Here is a 21,320-nt window from a genome sequence, read left to right on the forward strand (position 1 = left end):
TCAAGCCACACAGAGTACTCGGAAGCAGTCCTCAACATTACTCAGCAGTTCAGATTCACCACGGTTGTCCCAGTCCTGTTATTACTAAAGCAGAAAAGAGAGGCCACAAGCCCTAGTCTCTTTCTGCTACTGTTAATGTTTAAAAGGCGGACTTTAAAAAAAAAAAAAAAATCAGTAAATAGAGGGCAAATCCGGAGCAGCCCATAGATATTTATTTACATCTTTCACTCACACGCACACATACACACACAAACCAAAACAATATCATGAGAAACAAAGCTGGGTTTCATGTTCAACACAAAGCAATTTCTTCTTTGCAAGAGAGTGTCTGTTACAAAAATCATGTTTTCTATTAGTCAACTGCCTTCTAAAAAACTATAAACCACAACAAATGTTTTCGCAGTGTTCCACTAAGGTATGAGGACACAAACATGTTATGCGGCTAACCATTCTCAAGGAAAATAGTTACATTTGGGCTACGGAGGACTAAAAAGAACACAAACAAAACAAAATGAGTCACAAGCAGTAAAAAATAAAAAGACCATCTAATCAGCAAATAAAAAAGACAGTACAAATGAATACTAGAAAAAAAGGGTTTTGTGTAACACTGTCGTTCAGTGTGTTCTGTAGGTGACCTTCATGACAAACAAAATAAGACTTCACATGGCAGAGGGCGTGAGAAGAGAGGGTCTCAGCTTGGCGAGAGTCTTTTATTTTTCCAAGGGAAAAAAATAGAAAAGATTAATGGAGAGGCTTAATTCCTTTCAAATCTGCACTTCGCTGAGGCTGCGACTCCAATTTGTGCTTGTGAACCTGAAGGAATTATGGCGTACGGCGGAGCCAGCGCTTTATCTGCCCCACTCAAACACCGCCAATGAAGGAGCTCAAAAATGCCAGCCATGCCCCTCGGTCTAGCATGTTCCAGTGCTCACTAGACAAGTTTTTAGTAAAATAATAAAGCAACACAAAGTCAATAGAAAACAATCACTACTTTGATTGAGTCAAGAGGACTGGAGATGGAGAAGGCGCTGAATTGAAGCACCTCTGACTTGTGGGTACTTCATTTTCAGTTGTTTTCAGTTTCACTGCTTAACCGTTCTTCCTCCTCCTCTACCGCGTTGTCCCTCAGCTGCCTCGGCCGTGTGGCCTGGCTTGGTGTGCGTCTCACTGCCCACAGACAGGGTTGGGGATGGTGGTCTCACGTGCCAACGCTGCTCACGGGCATCTGGATCTGCACAACCTCGCCGTTCTCTCCTTGCTGGATTTGGATGGTGTCCTTTACCTCCATTTCAGCCTGCAGCGCAGGGCCCAGACCCTCAGCCTGAGGGAGAGAGAGAGAGAAAGAGAGGAAGGGAGACAAAAAACAGTGATCAAAATGCACTTGCACATGCACATTCACAGACATACATACATACATTGCTGTTGCAGTTAACTTCACTCTTCTTTTATGTCTACAGAGAGAGAGACCGAAATAAAAGGTAAAAGACAGAGTGCACAAAAAGGTGAAAGTTGGAATTTAAGAAATTAATTATGACTAAAGCATTTCAAGTAATCAACTTGGAGAGGTGTGAGGTATGAGAGGATGAGTCACAGAGGGAGAGAGAGAGAGCGAGAAAGAGCAAGAGAGAGAGAGAGAAAAATGTGACCATAGTGGATGAGTCATTCCTTCCTTACTGGAGAGCCAGAGTCTCTCTCCGGCACACCTGCAAGTTTTAATCCTCACTCAAGGATGACCCACCGCCCCAACCCCCCCCCCCCCACCACTCCCCCAAACAAAACACACAGACACACACACAAACCAAGCTCCTCATACAATCCCCTGAGCCCAGCTGTGCACCAGTCCTTTGCAGCCTACCTCTCTGAGACCTCTGTGAGTGCAACTCGCCACTCACTCAGCTGTTTAAGCACTCGTATGTGAAAGTCAACAAACACATTGCTGGTTTGGACAAACATGCCTCACATCATTTACACAGCACTACAGAACCACTTTAGGTGAACACTCACATCGCACACCTCACTGTCATCTCAAAGGTTATAATTCATGGTAGGTGTCCTTCCTGAACCAACAATTAGCAGCCCAATTGAAACGGATCTGGGGTGAAATGAACTAGTGTCTTTCGCTGACCCGTGAAGTGCACATCCTGGTCTGACAGTGGCAGCATCTGCGGAGTGCTACCGTCAGCCGACCATCAGCCATGCATTAAACGAGGCTTCCTTCCTCCTTGCTGGTGCTCTTATGCAAGCAGCCCCAGCACCCCCCAAAGGCAGCTGCATGCTCCGAGGCGTCTCACAATCTAACGGAGAACTTGCACCAACACTGACAGACAGGCAGCACTTTAGTGACCAGGGTCTAAATCAGCTCAAGGGTGGGGGCCTACAAGACGGCATCTCTCACCAAGCTCTCAAAAAGGGAACAGGCAACTGATCTTTCCTGATATCGGAAATATTATTTTATTTGTGTCAGTTTCCTCTGTTTTTGTGATCCGAGCCGTCTGGAAACTATTAAATAAAAAGGGAGAACAAAATGCTGAGATAAATAAATAAAAAGCATAAGTAATTTCCAAGTGCTGGTATAAATGCTACCACATGTTCCTGAATCAGACAGAGTGGGTTGTGGTATGGTTCCCATAGTGCAACACTTCACTGGGAGGTTTCTAAGAACCCCATAACTGTGAGTAGACAAGTAGAAAGCCACTAACTGGGATTGTTCCTTATCTTATAATAAATGCCTGTGTGTGTGTGTGTGTGTGTGTGTGTGTGTGTGTGTGTGTGTGTGTGTTATTACCTCTGTGTGTATATATACTATATGAGTGAGTGTAATTACATATAAATATATATACATACCATATATTTATATATATACCGAGGCACACTGCCACACAAGGTTAACCATATATATATAGATTTTAAGTTTATAGGCCTTGGTTGCCTTACTAAACAAATCGACACCATGCAAAGGATAAAGCATCTTGGGATCCTGCACTGTGGAAACTATCACGCCTGACAACAAATAATCCAGTGCTTTTATAAACTGAGGAGATAGCACCGAGGCATAAACAACTTGATTGCTGCAAAAGCTACAAAGACATTCAGGCAAGTGAAAAAAAATACAAAACAACCCCTTTGCCTCATGCTGTTCTTCTACTCCTCCTCCTCTATTCATTTTCCTGTCATCCCTCTCAGTTTCAGAAGTCCAGACATTGTAGGGGAATGATTTATGGTCTATTAGGCAAATCATCGATGACTTGAGCAGATCAAGAAAACAGATCAGAACCTGATGGAACCACTCCCTGAGCAAGGCTTACTACAGAACACAAAAGGGCTGTTGTCTTCGACCCGTATGTATTATCCAAGTCCACAGAAAAACAAGCCCAATGTCTTCCTCCAAGGATCCAGCAGCCAGGAGGGAGACAAACCGGGATGTAGTCAGCACCCTAACTAGAACACCGGGTAGTTCTGTGGACCTGGACCTCGGGGGTGGAAGAGACAGTGAAGGAGAAAGGCCTTCTGGTCTCTATTACGCCCTGCCTGAAGAGTATGAAATACAATAGAGCTGGCACGTTTTAGGATGCCTGCAAACAAAAACAGACTGCCGAGTCCTGTTAACAGTGAACGGAGGAAGTAGGTCAAGGGAATGAGATGCCACAACTACTAACAGGAGGAGGGGAGGAGGCCTGCTTTAACGGACTTTAAAGGGCTACAGCTGGAGTCCCCCCCAAAAAGTATCATCATTCTACTCTCACTTTACCATAGAAGAAGAGAGACAATGTAAAAAAAAAGGTGGCAAGCGGTGTGTGTGTGTGTGTGGGGGGGGGGGGGGGGGGCTAGTCATCCCTGATCCCTGGGAGATTTGACGTTGCCACTTCAAAGGGCTTTGCGGTGGATGCTCTCAGTGCACGACTTTGCCACTTTCGTTGCCGCTGGTCTCTCTTTCTTTCTCTCTCTCTCTCTCTCTCTCACCCTCAGACTTAGGATTTATCCCTTAATTACTGCTTTCCCTCACTCAGACACTGACGAGTCTGCATGCTTTCCTAACTATGGCTAAGTATACGTCTGCCAGGATGCAGGCAAGAGATTGAAAGACTTTGATTGTGAGTGTGTGTTTCTGAGAAAGTGAGAAATGGAGATTTAAGACACAAAAAGGCTGTGTATTGCTGTAAAAGTGAAACCATTTGATGACCCTTAAGATTGATAACCAATCTCAGATTCTAAACCTTGTCTCAAAGAGGCGGGGGGGGGGGACTATATAAATATACACGATGGCGCCCTCTAGACCTCGAATCCTAAACCTTTCACCAAAGTCTCCCACCGTATGAACTAAGTGCGTGAGCAGTGGGCCCTACCCCATGGATTCCATCACGGCCTTCCAGAACCTCTCAGTGCACTCTCTGTGCCTTTGAAACACCACAAAGGCTTCATGAGGAAATGATTACAGATTTCTGCAGATAGATAAAGTGAGTGAGGGAAGGGAAGGAGGGGGTGATGTTTGGGAGAGCGAACGAGAAAAGGGGCGAGACATTTATTACACATTGCAAAAACAAACTGATGTGGTTTGTGTTGAGGCCAAATGAGCAGGAGGACCTGGTTCGGCTCATGGCACAAGGCTGCGAGAACAGGGGCTGGCGTCCAGGAAGCAGGGTTCACATGAACCGACACACAGAGAGAGAGAGAGGGCAGCTAACCGCTCTGCTACCTCTCAATCACACAGTTAAAAGAGGTATTTTTATACTAGAGGTGTGTGTATGCGTGTCTGTCTGTCTCCCCCAGGCCTCCTGTCTGGAGTTTTCCCATTAAGTCTGTTAGTTGGCGTTGCTCAATTGTCTTTCCTCCTGAATTGGTTTGACGTTGTCAGGGATTATGAGTAGACATGATGGGTGAAACAGGACAGGCTTCCATTACATTTAATTTAACGCGGACGATGAAATATCGCAGACGCAGCGTCAGGGATCTATTTCACTGGGTCTGACGTCCTTATCAAAAGCTGGAAACTAGCCCAGGGTGTTTGGGCCTTCTGGCCGGGGGAACAGGGTTGAGAAACACCAGTCTGAAATCCCGACAGCAAACACTGCTGAATGATTCATAACTACAACAGTTAGGTTGTGTGATGCACGTTTCAAGAATGTCTGTATTCTTCTTTTTTTTTTGTATCCGCTAGTTCCCTGCAACTATCAGTGACCTTGGAGGAACTATTATTTTCCACACACCGAGCCAGTCCATGGTGCCTGGAGAATAAGTTCATGAAATCTGGTTCATGAAATCATATTTCCAAACACCTTTGAAGGTAGGATCCAAGGTGTAAGTATCCTAGTCTTACACCTAAATTCAGGGCTTGGTGCAATGTGCCGTCTCCCCTTAATGAGTTCAAATAGCCGAACTACATTAGAACAAGATGTCCATGTTATCCTTCCCAGTCCATATAGCTATTCTCATGACAGTGAGGAAAGTGAGGACACTTGTTGATTTATTTATTTGAATGTGACATTACCTGAAGACCATTTATTTTGTTTCCTTTACTGCACCATTCATCTCTAGCCTGGCCATTACCAGCCTGTGACTCCATTTCATTCCGTCTTTCAGTCTGGGCCAACCCAATGCATTTTGGTTTCCGAGATCGGCGGGTGCTTATCTTGAGGTTTAAAATCATTGGAGTTCCCTTAACCAATCAGCAACGTTTAGTAAGCATTCGGTAGATTAAACTCTTCCCAAAGCCAGTTGGGAGAAGAGCTACGACGTCCTTTCCAATCATAAAACGTACAAGAAAATACTCTTGTTCTCCTTTTAATTTTCTGATGTTCTCGAGAGTTGAGACAACTTTTCCGATAGCTTTTCGTGTCTTTTCCTCCAAGGCGAGTTTTGCGTCACAGCTCTGAACTGTTCGCTGATTGGTCCTGCAAAATTTTGAGTTTTGGAGACGATTGTCAATGGGGTTGGGCCAGACTTAGCCTGGCCATTACCAGCCTGTGACTCCATTTCATTCCGTCTTTCAGTCTGGGCCAACCCAATGCATTTTGGTTTCCGAGATCGGCGGGTGCTTATCTTGAGGTTTAAAATCATTGGAGTTCCCTTAACCAATCAGCAACGTTTAGTAAGCATTCGGTAGATTAAACTCTTCCCAAAGCCAGTTGGGAGAAGAGCTACGACGTCCTTTCCAATCATAAAACTTACAAGAAAATACTCTTGTTCTCCTTTTAATTTTCTGATGTTCTCGAGAGTTGAGACAACTTTTCCGATAGCTTTTCGTGTCTTTTCCTCCAAGGCGAGTTTTGCGTCACAGCTCTGAACTGTTCGCTGATTGGTCCTGCAAAATTTTGAGTTCTGGAGACGATTGTCAATGGGGTTGGGCCAGACTGAGTATGAGCTTGAAATCAATTCAGGCGGAAATACGTAGGCTGGTGTCACCAGGCTAGGCCAGAGTGAGTATGAGCTTGAAATCAATTCAGGCGGAAATACGTAGGCTGGTGTCACCAGGCTAGGCCAGACTGAGTATGAGCTTGAAATCAATTCAGGCGGAAATACGTAGGCTGGTGTCACCAGGCTAATTCATCTCTGCCACTACCCTTCACTTAGTTGAAGTATATGGAATACTTTCAGCTAATAGAAGTGCTGATCAGTCCCTGATAGTCATGTCTTGCTATCTTAATAGTCTCGAAACAGAGAAATAGACTTTAGGTGGATGTCAATTTAAGTCCTCTTCCCTACATTAACATAATTTCACATGAAATAAGATTTATTTTATCAAATTATTAGCAAGAAAAACATGAGATTAGGGCTTTTATTTACACCAAATGCTATTTTCTGACTAATTAGATGAACAACTTCTGAAATATCTTCAAAATTGAAAATGACTTAAGTATATACCATATACTGTATATATGGTAAAGTCAGGATGATGAATGTATGCCTTGATGTAAGACGTCAAGGTTGAAACTTCTGTGCAGCAAGTAAATGTTTTATACTTCATGGGCAGCTGAATCTCTGACATGCACTTGCTATGATTAATAACTGGTAATAACTTAGTTTGATGCGTCAATGTTCATACACAAGCCAAATTGACTACAAAAGCATCTAATGGAGGTTGGTCAACTTCCAAGCAACGGAACAGATCCCTTCCATTAAAATTAAGTAGGTATTGGCCAGGTTTAGACACACCGTGTTCCTTATAACTTTGGGACAGCTGGCTAGAAGTCTGATTTACAAGACCACAGACTTCACTGCCTAGTTTCCACCTCCAGTGCCTAAACCTAGTAACCGCAGTGATGGCACGCAGGGATGTCGTTTTTATATCAAATGTGAGTGAAAGACAAGGGAGTCAGGTATGCTAGTGGTATCAGTCCGGTTGACTTGACATCGCTCTCACATGCTGTAACTTAACAGTGTTTCACTAGTCCTGTCTAAGTATTAAACATTGAATTTACATTTGTTAATTTAGCTGATACTTTTATCCAAAGCAACTGACACTACAGCGCAGCCATACTTCTGTTGTAGCTGACTCTACCAGTTGAGCCCCAGGAACACACTGTTTAAGTACTCAGCCACTCAGACCCCGTGCTGACTGCTGCGGCGGGTCTCTGTGTCTCTCACCTGCACAGCAGCCGTGTGGTCCGTGACGGGGGCCAGCTGGACGTACTGCACCTGGATGTCGTTGCCTTGCAGGGGGGAGGCTTCAACCCCCCCAGCGCCTGGATCCGTTGACGCCACTGCGATGAGCTGTGGCCCCCTCACAACCTGTCGCAAACAAACAGAGACGCACAATTGTCAGGTTCAGGCATTAGGACTATTAGGATAGTCAGACTAACTATTAGGACTTCATGAAGATTGTTTGTTTGCCTGAATGGAGGGATGATGAAACGCAGCACTGTTTTTGTTTGGAGGTTGTTGTTCTTTTCCAAGTATGCTTTCATCCGAGTTAATATGTTAAAAACTGCCCTGGTGAGACCACTGCTGAAAAAAAGCAGTTTAGACTCTTCTGTTCTAAACAATTATAGACCAATCTCCAACCTTCCTTTTCTTAGCAAAATCCTAGAAAAAAATGTCTTTAAACAGTTAAATATTTTCCTAGATGCTAATTGTGTCTTTGACACTTTTCAATCTGGTTTTCGATCCTATCATAGCACAGAAACGGCATTAGTCAAGGTTGTAAATTATCTCAGGATTAATGCTGACTCCAAAAAGCTATCTGTCCTGGCCCTTCTGGATCTTAGTGCAGCCTTTGATACTGTTGATCATGATATCCTTATTGACAGACTTGAAAATTGGGTTGGCCTCGCTGGTCCAGTCCTAAACTGGTTTAGGACCTATCTAACAGGCAGGGAATACTTTGTTGCCCTCGGAGACCACAGCTCCAAAAACATTTCTATGACCTGTGGGGTCCCTCAAGGATCCATTTTAGGGCCCTTACTTTTCAGTCTTTACATGCTACCCCTTGGTAGTGTAATAAGGAGGCACAACATCGACTATCATAGTTACGCGGATGACACCCAGCTCTATATTTCTGTAACACCCAACAACTACAGCTCTATTGATTGCTTGGTAAATTGCATTTCTGATATAAATGTATGGATGTCACAAAACTTTCTCCAGCTCAACCAAGATAAAACAGAGGTATTAGTCATTGGTGAAAGAAATGAAAGAGACAAACTATCTGCACATTTAAAAACACTAGCACTTAACACCAAGCACCAAGCCAGAAACCTAGGTTTCATATTAGACTCAGATCTCAATTTTGAAACCCACATCAAAAATATAATTAAAACATCTTTTTATCACTTAAGAAACAATGCTAAGGTGCAACCGTTTCTCGCTCAGGCTGACACCGAAAGACTGATGCACGCGTTTATCACAAGCAGGCTAGACTACTGTAACTTTCTTTTGTCTGGTCTACCAAAAAAAGACATTAGTCAACTACAAACAATACAGAATGCAGCAGCGCGAGTCCTCACTAAAACAAGACGGAGAGCGCACATCACACCAGTATTAAAATCCCTGCACTGGTTACCTGTTAGTTCTAGAATAGATTTCAAGATTCTCCTACTAGTCTATAAATCACTCCATAGTCAAGCACCTGAATATATAACAGACATGCTCTCAAGGTACACACCCAGTAGAACCCTGAGGTCCTCCGGCACTGATCTCCTAATAGTACCAAAAGCCAGGACTAAGAGACATGGGAGAGCAGCTTTTAGCTTCTATGCCCCCAGCCTTTGGAATACTCTGCCAGAATACCTAAGAATGGCTGAAACGGTTGATACATTTAAACAAACACTCAAGACATACCTCTTTGATCTGGCTTATCACTCACTGTAAAAATGTATTAATTTAACATATTTAAAACATTTATTTATTTACGAATCCGTGTCTCTTTACAAGTGTTTGTAACCCCCAATTAAGTACCGCTACATAAAATGTGTTTCCTGTTTGCCGAGTGGATGCATGTACGGCCCCGGCAAACAGAACATAACAGAAAACAAAATGCCCTGTTGTCATGTGATGCTCTGTTGTCATGTGATGCCCTGTTGACATGTGATGCCCTGTTGACATACGTTATGTGATGCCCTGTTGTCATGTGATGCCCTGTTATCATGTAAAATGTATCTATTTTACATTTATGGAACGTTTACCTATTTATCTATCTGTCTCTTTACAAGTATTTGTAACCCCCCCCCCCCCCCTTTATTTCCCTTCTTTCCTACTGTGAGGCGCATTGTGTTACCTTTGTGTATGAAATGCGCCGTACAAATAAAGTTTGATTTGATTTGATTTGAATATGACTGTTGAAGCGAAGCATATCAGGACCCTCAGGGAGAAAACACCATGTTTGTGTGGGGGTGGGGGGGTCGTCAGTGTGTTTGTAATCACGCTTTGACAAGTTCAAACGCACCAGCAGAACTTTCCCAAAGACATGTGATGCAAGTCTCAGTCATCACCCAGCATTCACGACATTCACCACTCAGAACACAATGTCTCTGAAGGGGGATACAGAGAAAGAGAGACCGAGTGGAGAGAAACAGACAGAGAAAGAGGAGAGAGAAAGAATGAGCGGAGAGAAACAGACTGAGAAAGAGGAGAGAAAGATGATAGACTAAAAGGAGGAGAGAACGAGAAGGGGGGGGGGGGGGATCATCAGCCTCAAAAGCAAACAGCCAGGGCCTGTAAATCCGTCTTTACTGCGGCTCTGTGTCCTTCCATGCGCTCTCATTAACCCCACTGCTGTGAGCTCTCAGGAATTAGAAAACAAACACACGCGCGCTCTCTCAAGCCTATCTCCTGAGCCAGTGTTTCTTTGTTTATGTGATTGCATTTAGAATATGCAATCACATTGGGGACGATGCGTACGCGTATGGCATCAAAAGGAAGAGCACTTGCGTGAGCATGGATGTGTGACAGAGAAAGTAATGGCGAGAGACTGATTTATGGTGTTGAGGGTACTGTTGGGATTTCCATGCCGTCATGGCACGCATAGCATGGGCTCATACACCCACAAACATTTCCCCTCATGTCATATCACATGAAATCCAGCTGTGGCTGCCTGCACTGTAAACAGACTACATGGATATATTTCAGTTTGGGTTAACACCCATGTTACTGTTGCATCCATAGCCACTGAATGTAATTGATGGCATATCACACTAATCAAACTCCATTGTTGGTGTGTGGCTTCCCACAAGGCACTTCTTTCTTTGGACTTCTTGTATATATCTCTCTCTCTCTCACACACACACACACACACACACACACACACACACACACACACACACACACACACACACACACACACACACACACACACACACACACACACACACACACACAGCCGCGGAAAAAATTAAGAGACCACTTCAAAATGATCAGTTTCTCTGGTTTTACTATTTAGTGGAATGTGTTAAAGTAAATTGAAAATTTTAGTTATTTTATTCTATAAACTACTGACAACATTTCTACCAAATTTAAAATAAAATTTTTGTCATTTAGAGCATTTATTTGCAGAAAAATGACAATTGGTCAACATAGCAATAAAGATGCAGTGTTCTCAGATCTCGAATAATGCAAAGAAAACAAGTTCATATTCATTTTTAAACAACGCAATACTAATGATTTAACATAAACATAAATTACATAAATGCTTCCCCAAAGTGTATCCCAAGAGTTGAGCAATTTCAATCGATCCCCCACCGCCCCCACACCTTTTCTGTGTCTGTCTCAAAACACACTCCTTAAGACATCAATGGTTCCTGTAAGTATGAGCACATTTACTGAATAGTGTGCATCAAGGGAGGTATGCCATGGCATGAGGTGAATCATTCATCCTCTCTCAGTCACACACACACACACCAGTTAATTCATCTCAACCCTTAATTAGCAGCTGCTCCCTAACCATTTGTGTTTCTTCAAGTGATGGCTTGTTGTTGAACACGTGCCGATATTTGAAGTAAAGATGTTTCCCGAATCTTCTAATGATTGAGTTCAAAGAAATGTTAACCGCATGGGCGAGGCAGATTTTGCCATTGATAAACCTGTCTACCTGCACACTTTAATACCCTCCCAACAGTGATTCATTGCTGGCTGTTCCTAGTCTGGGAAGTCCCGCCCCACTTCTTCCGGCCAAATTGATGTTGCCTCTGTACTGGGTCTGGCCAACTTTGGATAGCCGTTCATTTCAAGATTTCCAGAATCCTTGGAGCCAATCACAAACTGGCTTTTGGCTACCTGGCGCGCCATTGGCGGATTTAAACCTACCACGGCTACGTTACAAAATCTACTGCACGCAGAGTTTTTAAACATTGGACATGGTGGCCACCGAAGCACCGCAAAACTTCGATAAGGCAAGTTTTCTTTGAAAAAAGAACAGAAACTTGCCCTGGAACAATTCATACAGAAAAAATATGTGTTTGCTTTATTACCGATCGTTGTATCGTTGTATAGTATCGTTGGTCTGATTGGTTAAAGGCGTATCCAATTACGTGAGTGAAGTGGATCGCTGATGAGTAGTTTGCCAGACTAACTGAGCAAATGAAATGCAGTGAAGGGGCAGGGAATTCCCAGACAAGGCTGTTCCTACTCCTGCCAAAAACCGACGTTTCAACTTTTAGTATCCCCTATTTTGTGGGTTGTTTGAACTCCAGCGATAAATGACACTATCCGCCCGAAGCATAGATTTTGGATATAGTGGTTACATATTCCTCATTTCATTACATTTCAATTTGCCATTGTAAAACTATTAGTGCCCAAGCCTGATCTATCTACTTGAGATAGGCAAAACATATCCGGTTCCCTTTGTTGTAACACTGGAGGATTACGTCTGTATTTGTTACGAGTTGCAATTAATCTACCTCAGCTATTCTCAAAGTAAACACATATTCTAGGCTTTTTTTTTTTTTTTTAAGTGTTTTTGCACCTTTTTGTTGGTCAAGGTGTTATTCATCAACATAAACATATGAGGAGCGATCCAAAAGTTCTAGGACTGTGCCTATAAAAAGCAAAAACTGTATCTGTGAGATTTAGATTTGGCCGCCATCTCCTTTGAGGTAATCAGACAAAAGCCAGTACACTACAGGTCAAGTTGCTTGCGCTTCAGAGCCCTGCAGTAGAACTCAGCGTTGACAGTCACGAAAAAATGACCTGAACTGTGTCGCGCTGGCATTAGGGTGCTCCATCGTGACAGCGTGCGAACTTCAAGTTTTCCACACGATTGTCACTCCCCACTTCCCTTACCACATTTGGCTCCATACGGCTTTTATTTCTCTTTCCAAAGATGAAGTTCATGCTGAGGGGGTCACTGTTCATTCAGTTTACTTTAATGGGAATGCTCGGAAATGCTATTGGACGGCTTTAACGTAACCTTTCACTAATTAACTTCCGCCTGGCTCTGGACCACTTTGTGCCTTTGATCACACCTTTACCCCTCACTTTACTGCTTGTGCAAGATGTGCGTGCGGTGCCGTTTCCACCCTCAAAATAGGGCCCAATAAGTGGATCCCGCCCATTGAAATGCACTTCTTCTGTGATTCAGACCCTCTCCTCCAGGATGACGAGGCCTTCCTCCTCATCAGCCTGGTCTCGGCTTTCTTCTGCTGAGTCAATTCGCCTCACCAGCTGTTCACCTCAAGGACGTCTCCTTGCCATAGGTTCTCCAATGCTGGTAGCGTTGCCCGCCTTCCTTGACAGTCTCGGCACTGGCATGGCACGCTTTGTAAACACCAGATGGGCACCAACGGGCTGACTGAAACATTCCTCCTATCAAATGTTTCCAATGGGAAGTGGGGGAATCTGCTTTCTCTGCAAAAAAATGAAAGACACCCCCACAAAACCACAAGCCCTTACCATTCGCACTCCCTTCGTGCATGACCTTAGCTTTGATCTGTGTGAGTCCCCTCTCCCCCGAGTGCCTGGCACATTTGTGACTTTGCCAGCTTCGCCACAGTGTCTCCTGCCTCGCAACCATAATACACATGGTGTGTCTGTGTGTGTGTGTCTGTAGGGTGGAGGAGTCCACTCATGTAAGAGGCAGAAAAAAAACACAGGCTGGCGGTAAGCCTTTGTTCAATTTGGAAGCGAATTCAGCAGAAAAAAAGGGGTAATGAAAAGAAGATTCTGTCTGGATCCGGGGGAGCCATGGCCAATGGAGTTGTTTTTGCATTTTCTACTTTCACATTCAACCACTAATCTGGTCCTCAGGGTCCCTGGGAATCAACCCCTGGAAGAAAATGGTGTGCACACACACACACACACACGCACGCACTCACGCACGCACGCACGCTCGCACGCACGCACACACACACAAAGAGTCTTGCTAAACGCAAACTATCATTATCTCTATGTATACTAATACCAATCCACAACAAATTGAAAATCACATCAGAAAGAAAGCGTGAATAACATCTGAAGATGCTCTCCAACAATGAAGAAAACACATGCTTAACAACAGTGTTCCCACCATGAAGTTCTGTGAGAAGAAGAACTTGGTCCAATCCAGACTAGTCCGGTCCATTATAGACCAGTCTTGCACCTCCATGCCAGAAACGGGTTTTCTGTACCTTGGCCTCAGCCGTAATGCATCTGGAGGTAGACTGAAGGTGAATAGTGTGTTTGTAAATGTGTTTGTGCGCACTGTATTGATACATAAATGTGTTTGGCTCATCTATGTGAGTATGAAACCAAAGCTTGAGAAGCAGGGTCAGCAGTTAACCAAACTGTCAAAGGCACGGTAAAAGAGAAGAAGTTTGGAGACCTACTTGTGAGACTTGCTTGCATTCTCAGCTGTGAGGACACACACACACACACACACACACACACACACACACACACACACACACACACACACACACACACACACACACACACACACACACACACACACACACACACACACACACACACCACACACACACACCACACACACACACACACACACACACACACACACAGGCATTTATTGTTTTGGAGTGGAGTGCCTCCCCAAGGTGGTGAGCGATTCCCATCGCCTGCATCCTGTTAGCGTAGCTCCAGCTCTTCAGCTCCCCTCCTCTCTGTATGCCCATTCGTCATCAGCGCTTATATCAGCAAAAAAAGCCCACACAAGAAACCACCCCACTGAACAGCACTCAACCAAACACAAAGGTCTGTGATTGGTCCCTAACATATAAATAATTACTCACGAGTAATCACACAAACACATCACACACAGCCCGAAGAAAAACATACTGAGCAAAACCATGAGGGCCTTGATCTCATTTCACGTATAAACATACATGTCGTATAAAGATGCACCCTTGCGTTTTTTTTTATTTATTTTTTCCGCTGTAACTTATAGGCCACTTAATCGTCACAGACATAACTTCCTCCACCATCAACACTCGACCCAAACATGAACACTGCCCCTTGAAGAGGCACAGCAAAGCTCTACAAAGGCATGAAAGGCCTATCCAATAACATCAGGTTTCAGGTGGACAGTTAATAATTTCCTTCTGTTGGTTCTTGACCACACCGAAGGTAAAACAAACCGCATTAATGCTGTCCGGAATCTCCTTTTCTGATTTTTGTTCTCTTGACTTTCATCTGCAGCTTTAACATCATCTGCTCTGACTGCTTTGCTTTCCTCTACCTAGAATTTGCACAGTATGGTAATATTAGGCATTAGGTACCTATAAGGCACATTACGACAACATAATAATTAAGGATGCAAGTATAATGTACATATCATATGCAGATAAATATTATAATGTACATGTCATATGCATGTAAATATATATTTTTTACAGGCCACTAGCTTTCATTCTTCACCCTTGACCATAGCCATTATCCATGTACCTACATGTGCTTATTTACACTGTCTTGAGTACACACTAAGATTACTTGTAATACAGTGGGATGCCACTATCCACACAACAGTAAGACTGAGAGGATGATTTGAGTGATTGACCCGCATTCAATGCTGTAATGGTTAAGGTACGTGGGCCCAGAGAGAAATGGATTATGATAACTCAGAATCATACCTATGATAACTCAGAGCTCAAGCGTCTGGGCTGAAACACTTGAACCTACACGAGCACCTGAATCATCCAAGCGACTTTAGTTGGTCAGATTGAAGGGGTAACCTAGAGAGTAAACCACACAGAAACATCAGTTCTGCGAGGCGGAGGAGATGGGAGATGGGACTCGCAGCTGTGGAGCGATCAATACTGCTCCTCTGCTCCACCTACAGAGCTGAGGCACATCTCTTGGCCAGGGCAGAGAAAAAAATGAATATGCAAATAATATCAGGCAAAGACAGCAGACCATACCAGCCGCAGTTTTCTGGTTGCTATGACCAAAAGAAAAACAGTGAAGTAGCAAAAACGAGGAGAAGGAAAGGGGGAAAAAAGCCGAAATAAATCTTTCTAATGTTGTAATGCTTTAAGCAGCACCGCAGGCCGCCAAAGAGATACAGCAACCGGAGAGGAGACGGAAAGCAAAACAACAGTGGACTAATGCAAAAAACATTCAGCTAGGCCCCAGATCGAAGCACAATAACCAACTGTGCAAACAAGTTGGCTTCCCAGGCCCTTCTTCCCTTTTCTGCCGTTCCAACACAGCCCTGTCCATGAAGTCATGCTAGATTCAATAACGAAGAATAAAGCTCAGCTTTTATCTGTGGTTCAAAAAAAGAATCTTACAAGATTGAATAAAGGGCTCTGCTAACTGGATGATATAAAAACCCTTCCACCCACGCAATTGTGTCTGATTAAGAACAGTTCCTGCGAGCATTGATAAATCATAAGGATTAGGTCATCCGGAGAAGCATAATAAGCGTAAAGAAATGTACAGTCACGTAGGTACAGTAACTGTAAGCTTGGGACATTAAAACAGATGCGAGCTGCACTTCCCAACAGCTCAAAGGACCTTCGACCTGAATGAATCCTCCCCATTCCCACAATACCTTGCTTTCTTGGATGCATGGAGAGCAAAAGTGAATGTGAGGGAGGAGAGGATGGGGAGAGAGAGAGAGATACAAGAAGAGAAGAGAGAGACAAAAGAAGTGAAGAGAGAGAGAAAGAACACAAACCAGAGAAGGCTGAGCTGCAATCTGCTTCCCATCAGCTTCAGTGCCTCACTCCTACCCATTCAGGTTCGTATTAAAGAGAGGGAGAAAAAAGGAAATCTTTGGAACAGTTGAGACTTCCTCTCCAATTGCACAGCCGTCAACAACATCTGCAAGTGGCAGACCTAGCCAGGACAGATGTGCAGAACAAACTGATCCGAGGGGAGGTCAAAAAGACACTAAACACACTGTTTGAACTGTGTGTATGTGAGTGTAACTGAGACACTGTGTGTGTGTGTGTGTGTAACTGAGACTCTCCATGTGTGTTGACTCTCCGTGTGTGTGTGTGTGTGTGTGTTTGCGGGTGTATTATGTGACCGTTGTCCCCATCCCTGCACACCAAGATCCTCTACTTTCATTAAGGACAACACAGGCAGGACCATAGACAAGTATCTCATGGACCCTTCAGCTAAGTCCATATAAATCAAAAGGCGGATGTCCTTGGCGAGGGAGCCAGCATTTCTGTCTTCTGCAATCTGTGTCTCTCAGCTAGAGACAGACCCCGGGCCAAATCTGGCTCTTATGTGGCCACCTTGCACCGGGAAAATACACCCGTAAACACACACACACACACACACAGAGGGTCAACACACATGGAGTGTCTCAGTTACACTCAAAAACACACAGAGTCATCACACATGAAGTGTCTCAGTTACACTCACACATACACTCAGAGACATACACCCACAGACATACACCCACACATGGACATACGCACACACATGCATCTGCACACACACATTAGTGCACTCCTACACACACAAACACTAACATCCACTGAGCTCCTCATTCACCCAGTGTCAGCCAGCCAGCTCTTTTGCACTCAGACCCTGTGATGAGACATGACACTGCAGGAAATCACACAGCTCTCCAGATGACTCTGCCCAACTCCCCAGCAAGCTGCTAATGAAGTGGGCGGTAATGAAGTCATTACCCTGCAAATGTGTGACACCTGCGAAGGATCTGATAGCCCGCTACCACATCAGAGCCCTTGTGGCCCAAACCCAACCCTTTCCTCCCTACCCACAGCCAGAGATCAAATGAGCTCGGGTCCAACTTCCATTTCAAGCTCCTTCCTCTTTATGACTCAAGCTACAAACTCCCATCAAGATCCATAAACCAGCCAATCAAATACAGGCAGCCATCCAGCGTCCAGAAATAACAGCTGTAATTTACAGCCGAAAAATGTAAGGACCTGCCCAAGCTCCTCTGGAGTTGAGATGCTGTGCTGCCATGCGCACACAAACAAACTGACGAGAAACAAGAAACAGCCCAATAGATTTCATTCATCAAACGCTCTTTTATTGTTTGAACTCTGAGAGCACCTCGTGGTTGATGGCTTCATCATGCTTTTAATTACGCTGCAGGTTATTTTCTTTCTTCTTTTTTTTTTATATACATTTGGGGGGAGAAGGAGGAGGGGGGGACTGAAATCAGAGTGAGTCCATGTGTGAAGTATCACCTTCTCTGTCTCAGCCACTCTGCTGGAGGTACACAAGGACACATCAGGAAGACGGACATCACGTTCTATCTACTCCACCTGCAGTGCTGAGCTTGTCTTCCGGTGTGCCCTCTGCACCTCTTTCTGATGCAAAAAGACATGGCGGCCTTAAGCCATCGGTTTTTGCCCAGCCAGAGTATCTTTTTTTTGTCTGGCCTTTGAAAAGTCAAAGCCTCTCTTTTTAGTCCTCTCCAAATCTGTGTACCTCTGTCTAACATCACAGTTAATCCATCTTGAAAACACAGTAGTAGAGAGCAATAACAAACATCATCAGTTGCATCTTCTTCACCTGGACAGCCACACACTCTATTTTTGTATGCACACCATGCATCCCTCTAGTCTTCTACAACACTTTTCGAAATACCACAACTGAACCAACCTCTCCATTTCAGCTCACAGGAAGAGAATAAAAAAACACAGGGTGAACTCGTTTGGCCTCTCAGGACTGGGCAGAAGGTGGGAGAAGGGAGGTAAAAAGGAAAGGCAGGGGTGATTCAGAGAGACAAGGGGGAAAGGGGAGAAGACAGGCAAAATGGAAAGGGAAAGAAAGTGAAGAACGGGGCAAACACTGTCAGCGAGGAGATGAGAAAGACAAACCTGTCATCCTCCCGGCGTCTTTGCAACGCTCTTCTTCGGAGGGGGACTATATTTGGACTCTTTCAGGCTCGTTATGGCTCCCATTACTGCAGAGCCAGGGGCCAGCTGGAGCCAACACACACACAAAACACGCGCACACATCTGGTCCACCTTACTCATGCGCGTACAGAGACACACACACACAAACTCGAAAACTCTGCCCGGAGTGCATTCACACCTCACCTTCGTAAGTACACTTACCTACAGCAGAAACCCCACAGAGAGAGAGATGCATTAAGTCATTCAGTCCCTGATGAATGCATGGCTACAATGCACAGGCCAACTGGTACAGATGATATGCCGACTCATACACACCTACTCACACAGATCTACACTACAGCACCAAATTAAAGCCAGATGTGTTGCTGCAAACACACACACACACACACACACACACACACACACACACACACACACACACACAGGTCTGCATACACAGCCACAGAAAAGCTAGTAATCATAACAAAAATAAATCAAATCACATAAAACACTCACATGACATGCGCCATTCCCAGGCCTGTCCTGAAGTCAACATGTGTCTGTGTGTGTGTACAAAAGCTGACTAATGTGTGTGTATGGATGCCAGTTTCTCTCTGGAAGTGTAACTGTGGGTGGACAGGAATGTGTGTAGGTGTATGTGAGTGTGTGTTTGTGAGGGAGAAACAGAATACATGAGTGTTACTTTGTCTGCACAGAGCAGATGTGTGTGTCTGTGTGTGCCCATAGTACTTAAGTACTTAACTGTGTGTGTGTGTGTGTGTGTGAGTGTAACTGAGACACTCCATGTGTCGACGTGTGCCTCTGACCCCTGCCCATCCAGGCTCCTTATCTTCATGCCTTAATTCCACCGGAGACTGAGCAGGACATACAGTGTACCACTCTGCGCTTTGAAACAGGATCGTCCCTACTCTGGTCCCTGGTTCCGTCTGCACACACCCCCACGCCTCCCCGCTTCGGACCCACACGGCCTCTCAGAACCACAGGCTTTATTGAGCCCCAGGAGATTCGGACCGGGTCAGAGGTTGAGGCCGATGAGAATTCAGATCACAGGAGGCTTGATCCAGACGCATTTTCAAAGCTTAGGCAGGTATTTCACCACTTAAAGAAACGTAGCCATCTGGTTTGAATATTGGACTTGGGAAAGGCAAATGAACCTATGGTTATGTACCTCTTGCTATCTCCCTCTCCGTGTGTCAGGCATGAATACACTTTCTCATACACATAATACACAGACACACACACACACACAGGGCAAGGAAGTGATGTCACTTCAATGACACACAACGGCACAGCCAGTGACTTTTTGCCTGCCCAGTGTAACCAGCTCCTGATGTTTGGAGGTTATTACTGTCTTGTCCATACAGAACAATACAACAACAAATAAAACACGATGCAGATTAGAAGCAGAGCTTAGCAGTCTCTTCCTCTTACAGTCCGTGTCTGAGTTCAAAGTCCTGGCAAGTGAATCTTAACACACACACACACAATGCAGAGACTTTATGGTTTTTGGTGTGTCTTCCGTGCAGGCTCCGAGACCCTGGCCTGCTAAAGCAGATGCGTATCAGCCCTGGATAACAGGCCAGGATAACGCTGCAGACATGAGCGTGTGCTAACCAGGAGGTTATCTACTAACCAGGACGTTGCCTACTAACCAGGAGGTTGTCTACTAACTAAGAGGTTGCCTACTAACCACGAGGTTGTCTACCTGGAGTATAGAGTGCTGATGAGCTAATATCCTTTTACCACCCTAGAAACATGGCCCTTTGTGTGTGTTCAAATTCAAATGGAAAACTACTCATATCAGGCACAGATGTGACCGCCTGAACTGAGGCCTAAGCCTTGACCTGAATGCAGGGAGTGGGGACTGTGCTGAGATCAGGGCTGGAGCACTGAGAGATGGGGCCAACAGCTTTGCAGTCTTCTTCTCCAACAATCACACCGTCAGTTTCAATAAGCAGCGTTTTCCATCCAGCTGAACATATTCTACTGTGTGGTGGTATGGATTGATCCCAAAGAGATAATCCCAAAGAGAGAGTGGCTGTGAGGGAAATATGAACAGTGAGATGGCTAGAGCGAGACAGTGAGAAAGAAATGTTACGTGCAGAACAGCTAGGCAGGACGCAGGACAGAAAGAGGATTTGTGCTGTGCGTTTAGAGTCTCTGTGCGAGGTGCACTGTAGCACTGCGGCAGGGTGATTTAGGACTGGAGCGGTGAGGTGCAGCCACCTGGAGTAGGCCCAGTGGTCGGATGCACCTGGACCCACCGTGTAAATCAGACAGCAGCTAGAGCAGGAAGAGCAGCAGCAGCAGCAGCATGGGACCAGCTGCAGCTTCCAGAATATGAGGTGTGTATGAGGTGTGTGTGTGTGTGTGTGTGTGTGGGTGTGTGTGTGTGTGTGTGTGTGTGTGGGTGTGTGTGGGTGTCTGTGTGTCTGTGTGTCTGTGTGTCTGTAACAGCATGTTTGTCTGCCAGCTTCCTTATCTATTTCCCTCAAATTCCGCATGCACTGGGCATACAACGCTCTGCAGAGGCAGAGGAAAAGATGTGAGCTCCGACACCGAGTGAAATACGAGGGAAGATACGCACACAGACTCGCTGAGACGTGCTTC

General features: G+C 44.8%; 1 protein-coding gene across 1 annotated transcript in view; it reads right to left on the reverse strand.

The window, feature by feature from the left end:
• Positions 1-240: 240 nt before the first annotated feature.
• banp (BTG3 associated nuclear protein) overlaps positions 241-21,320 on the reverse strand; it is a 46,800-nt gene continuing 25,720 nt past the window's right edge. The window contains exons 12-13 of the mRNA XM_080842683.1: positions 7,582-7,725; positions 241-1,321 (exon numbers count right to left, since the gene is read on the reverse strand). Of these exons, the coding sequence (XP_080698809.1) occupies positions 1,199-1,321; positions 7,582-7,725 (267 nt within the window). The 3' untranslated portion in view covers positions 241-1,198. The remainder of the gene's footprint in view (positions 1,322-7,581; positions 7,726-21,320) is intronic.

This window comes from Sprattus sprattus (genome assembly GCF_963457725.1).
Source record: "Sprattus sprattus genome assembly, chromosome: 7".
NCBI classification, from domain to species: Eukaryota; Metazoa; Chordata; class Actinopteri; order Clupeiformes; family Clupeidae; genus Sprattus; species Sprattus sprattus.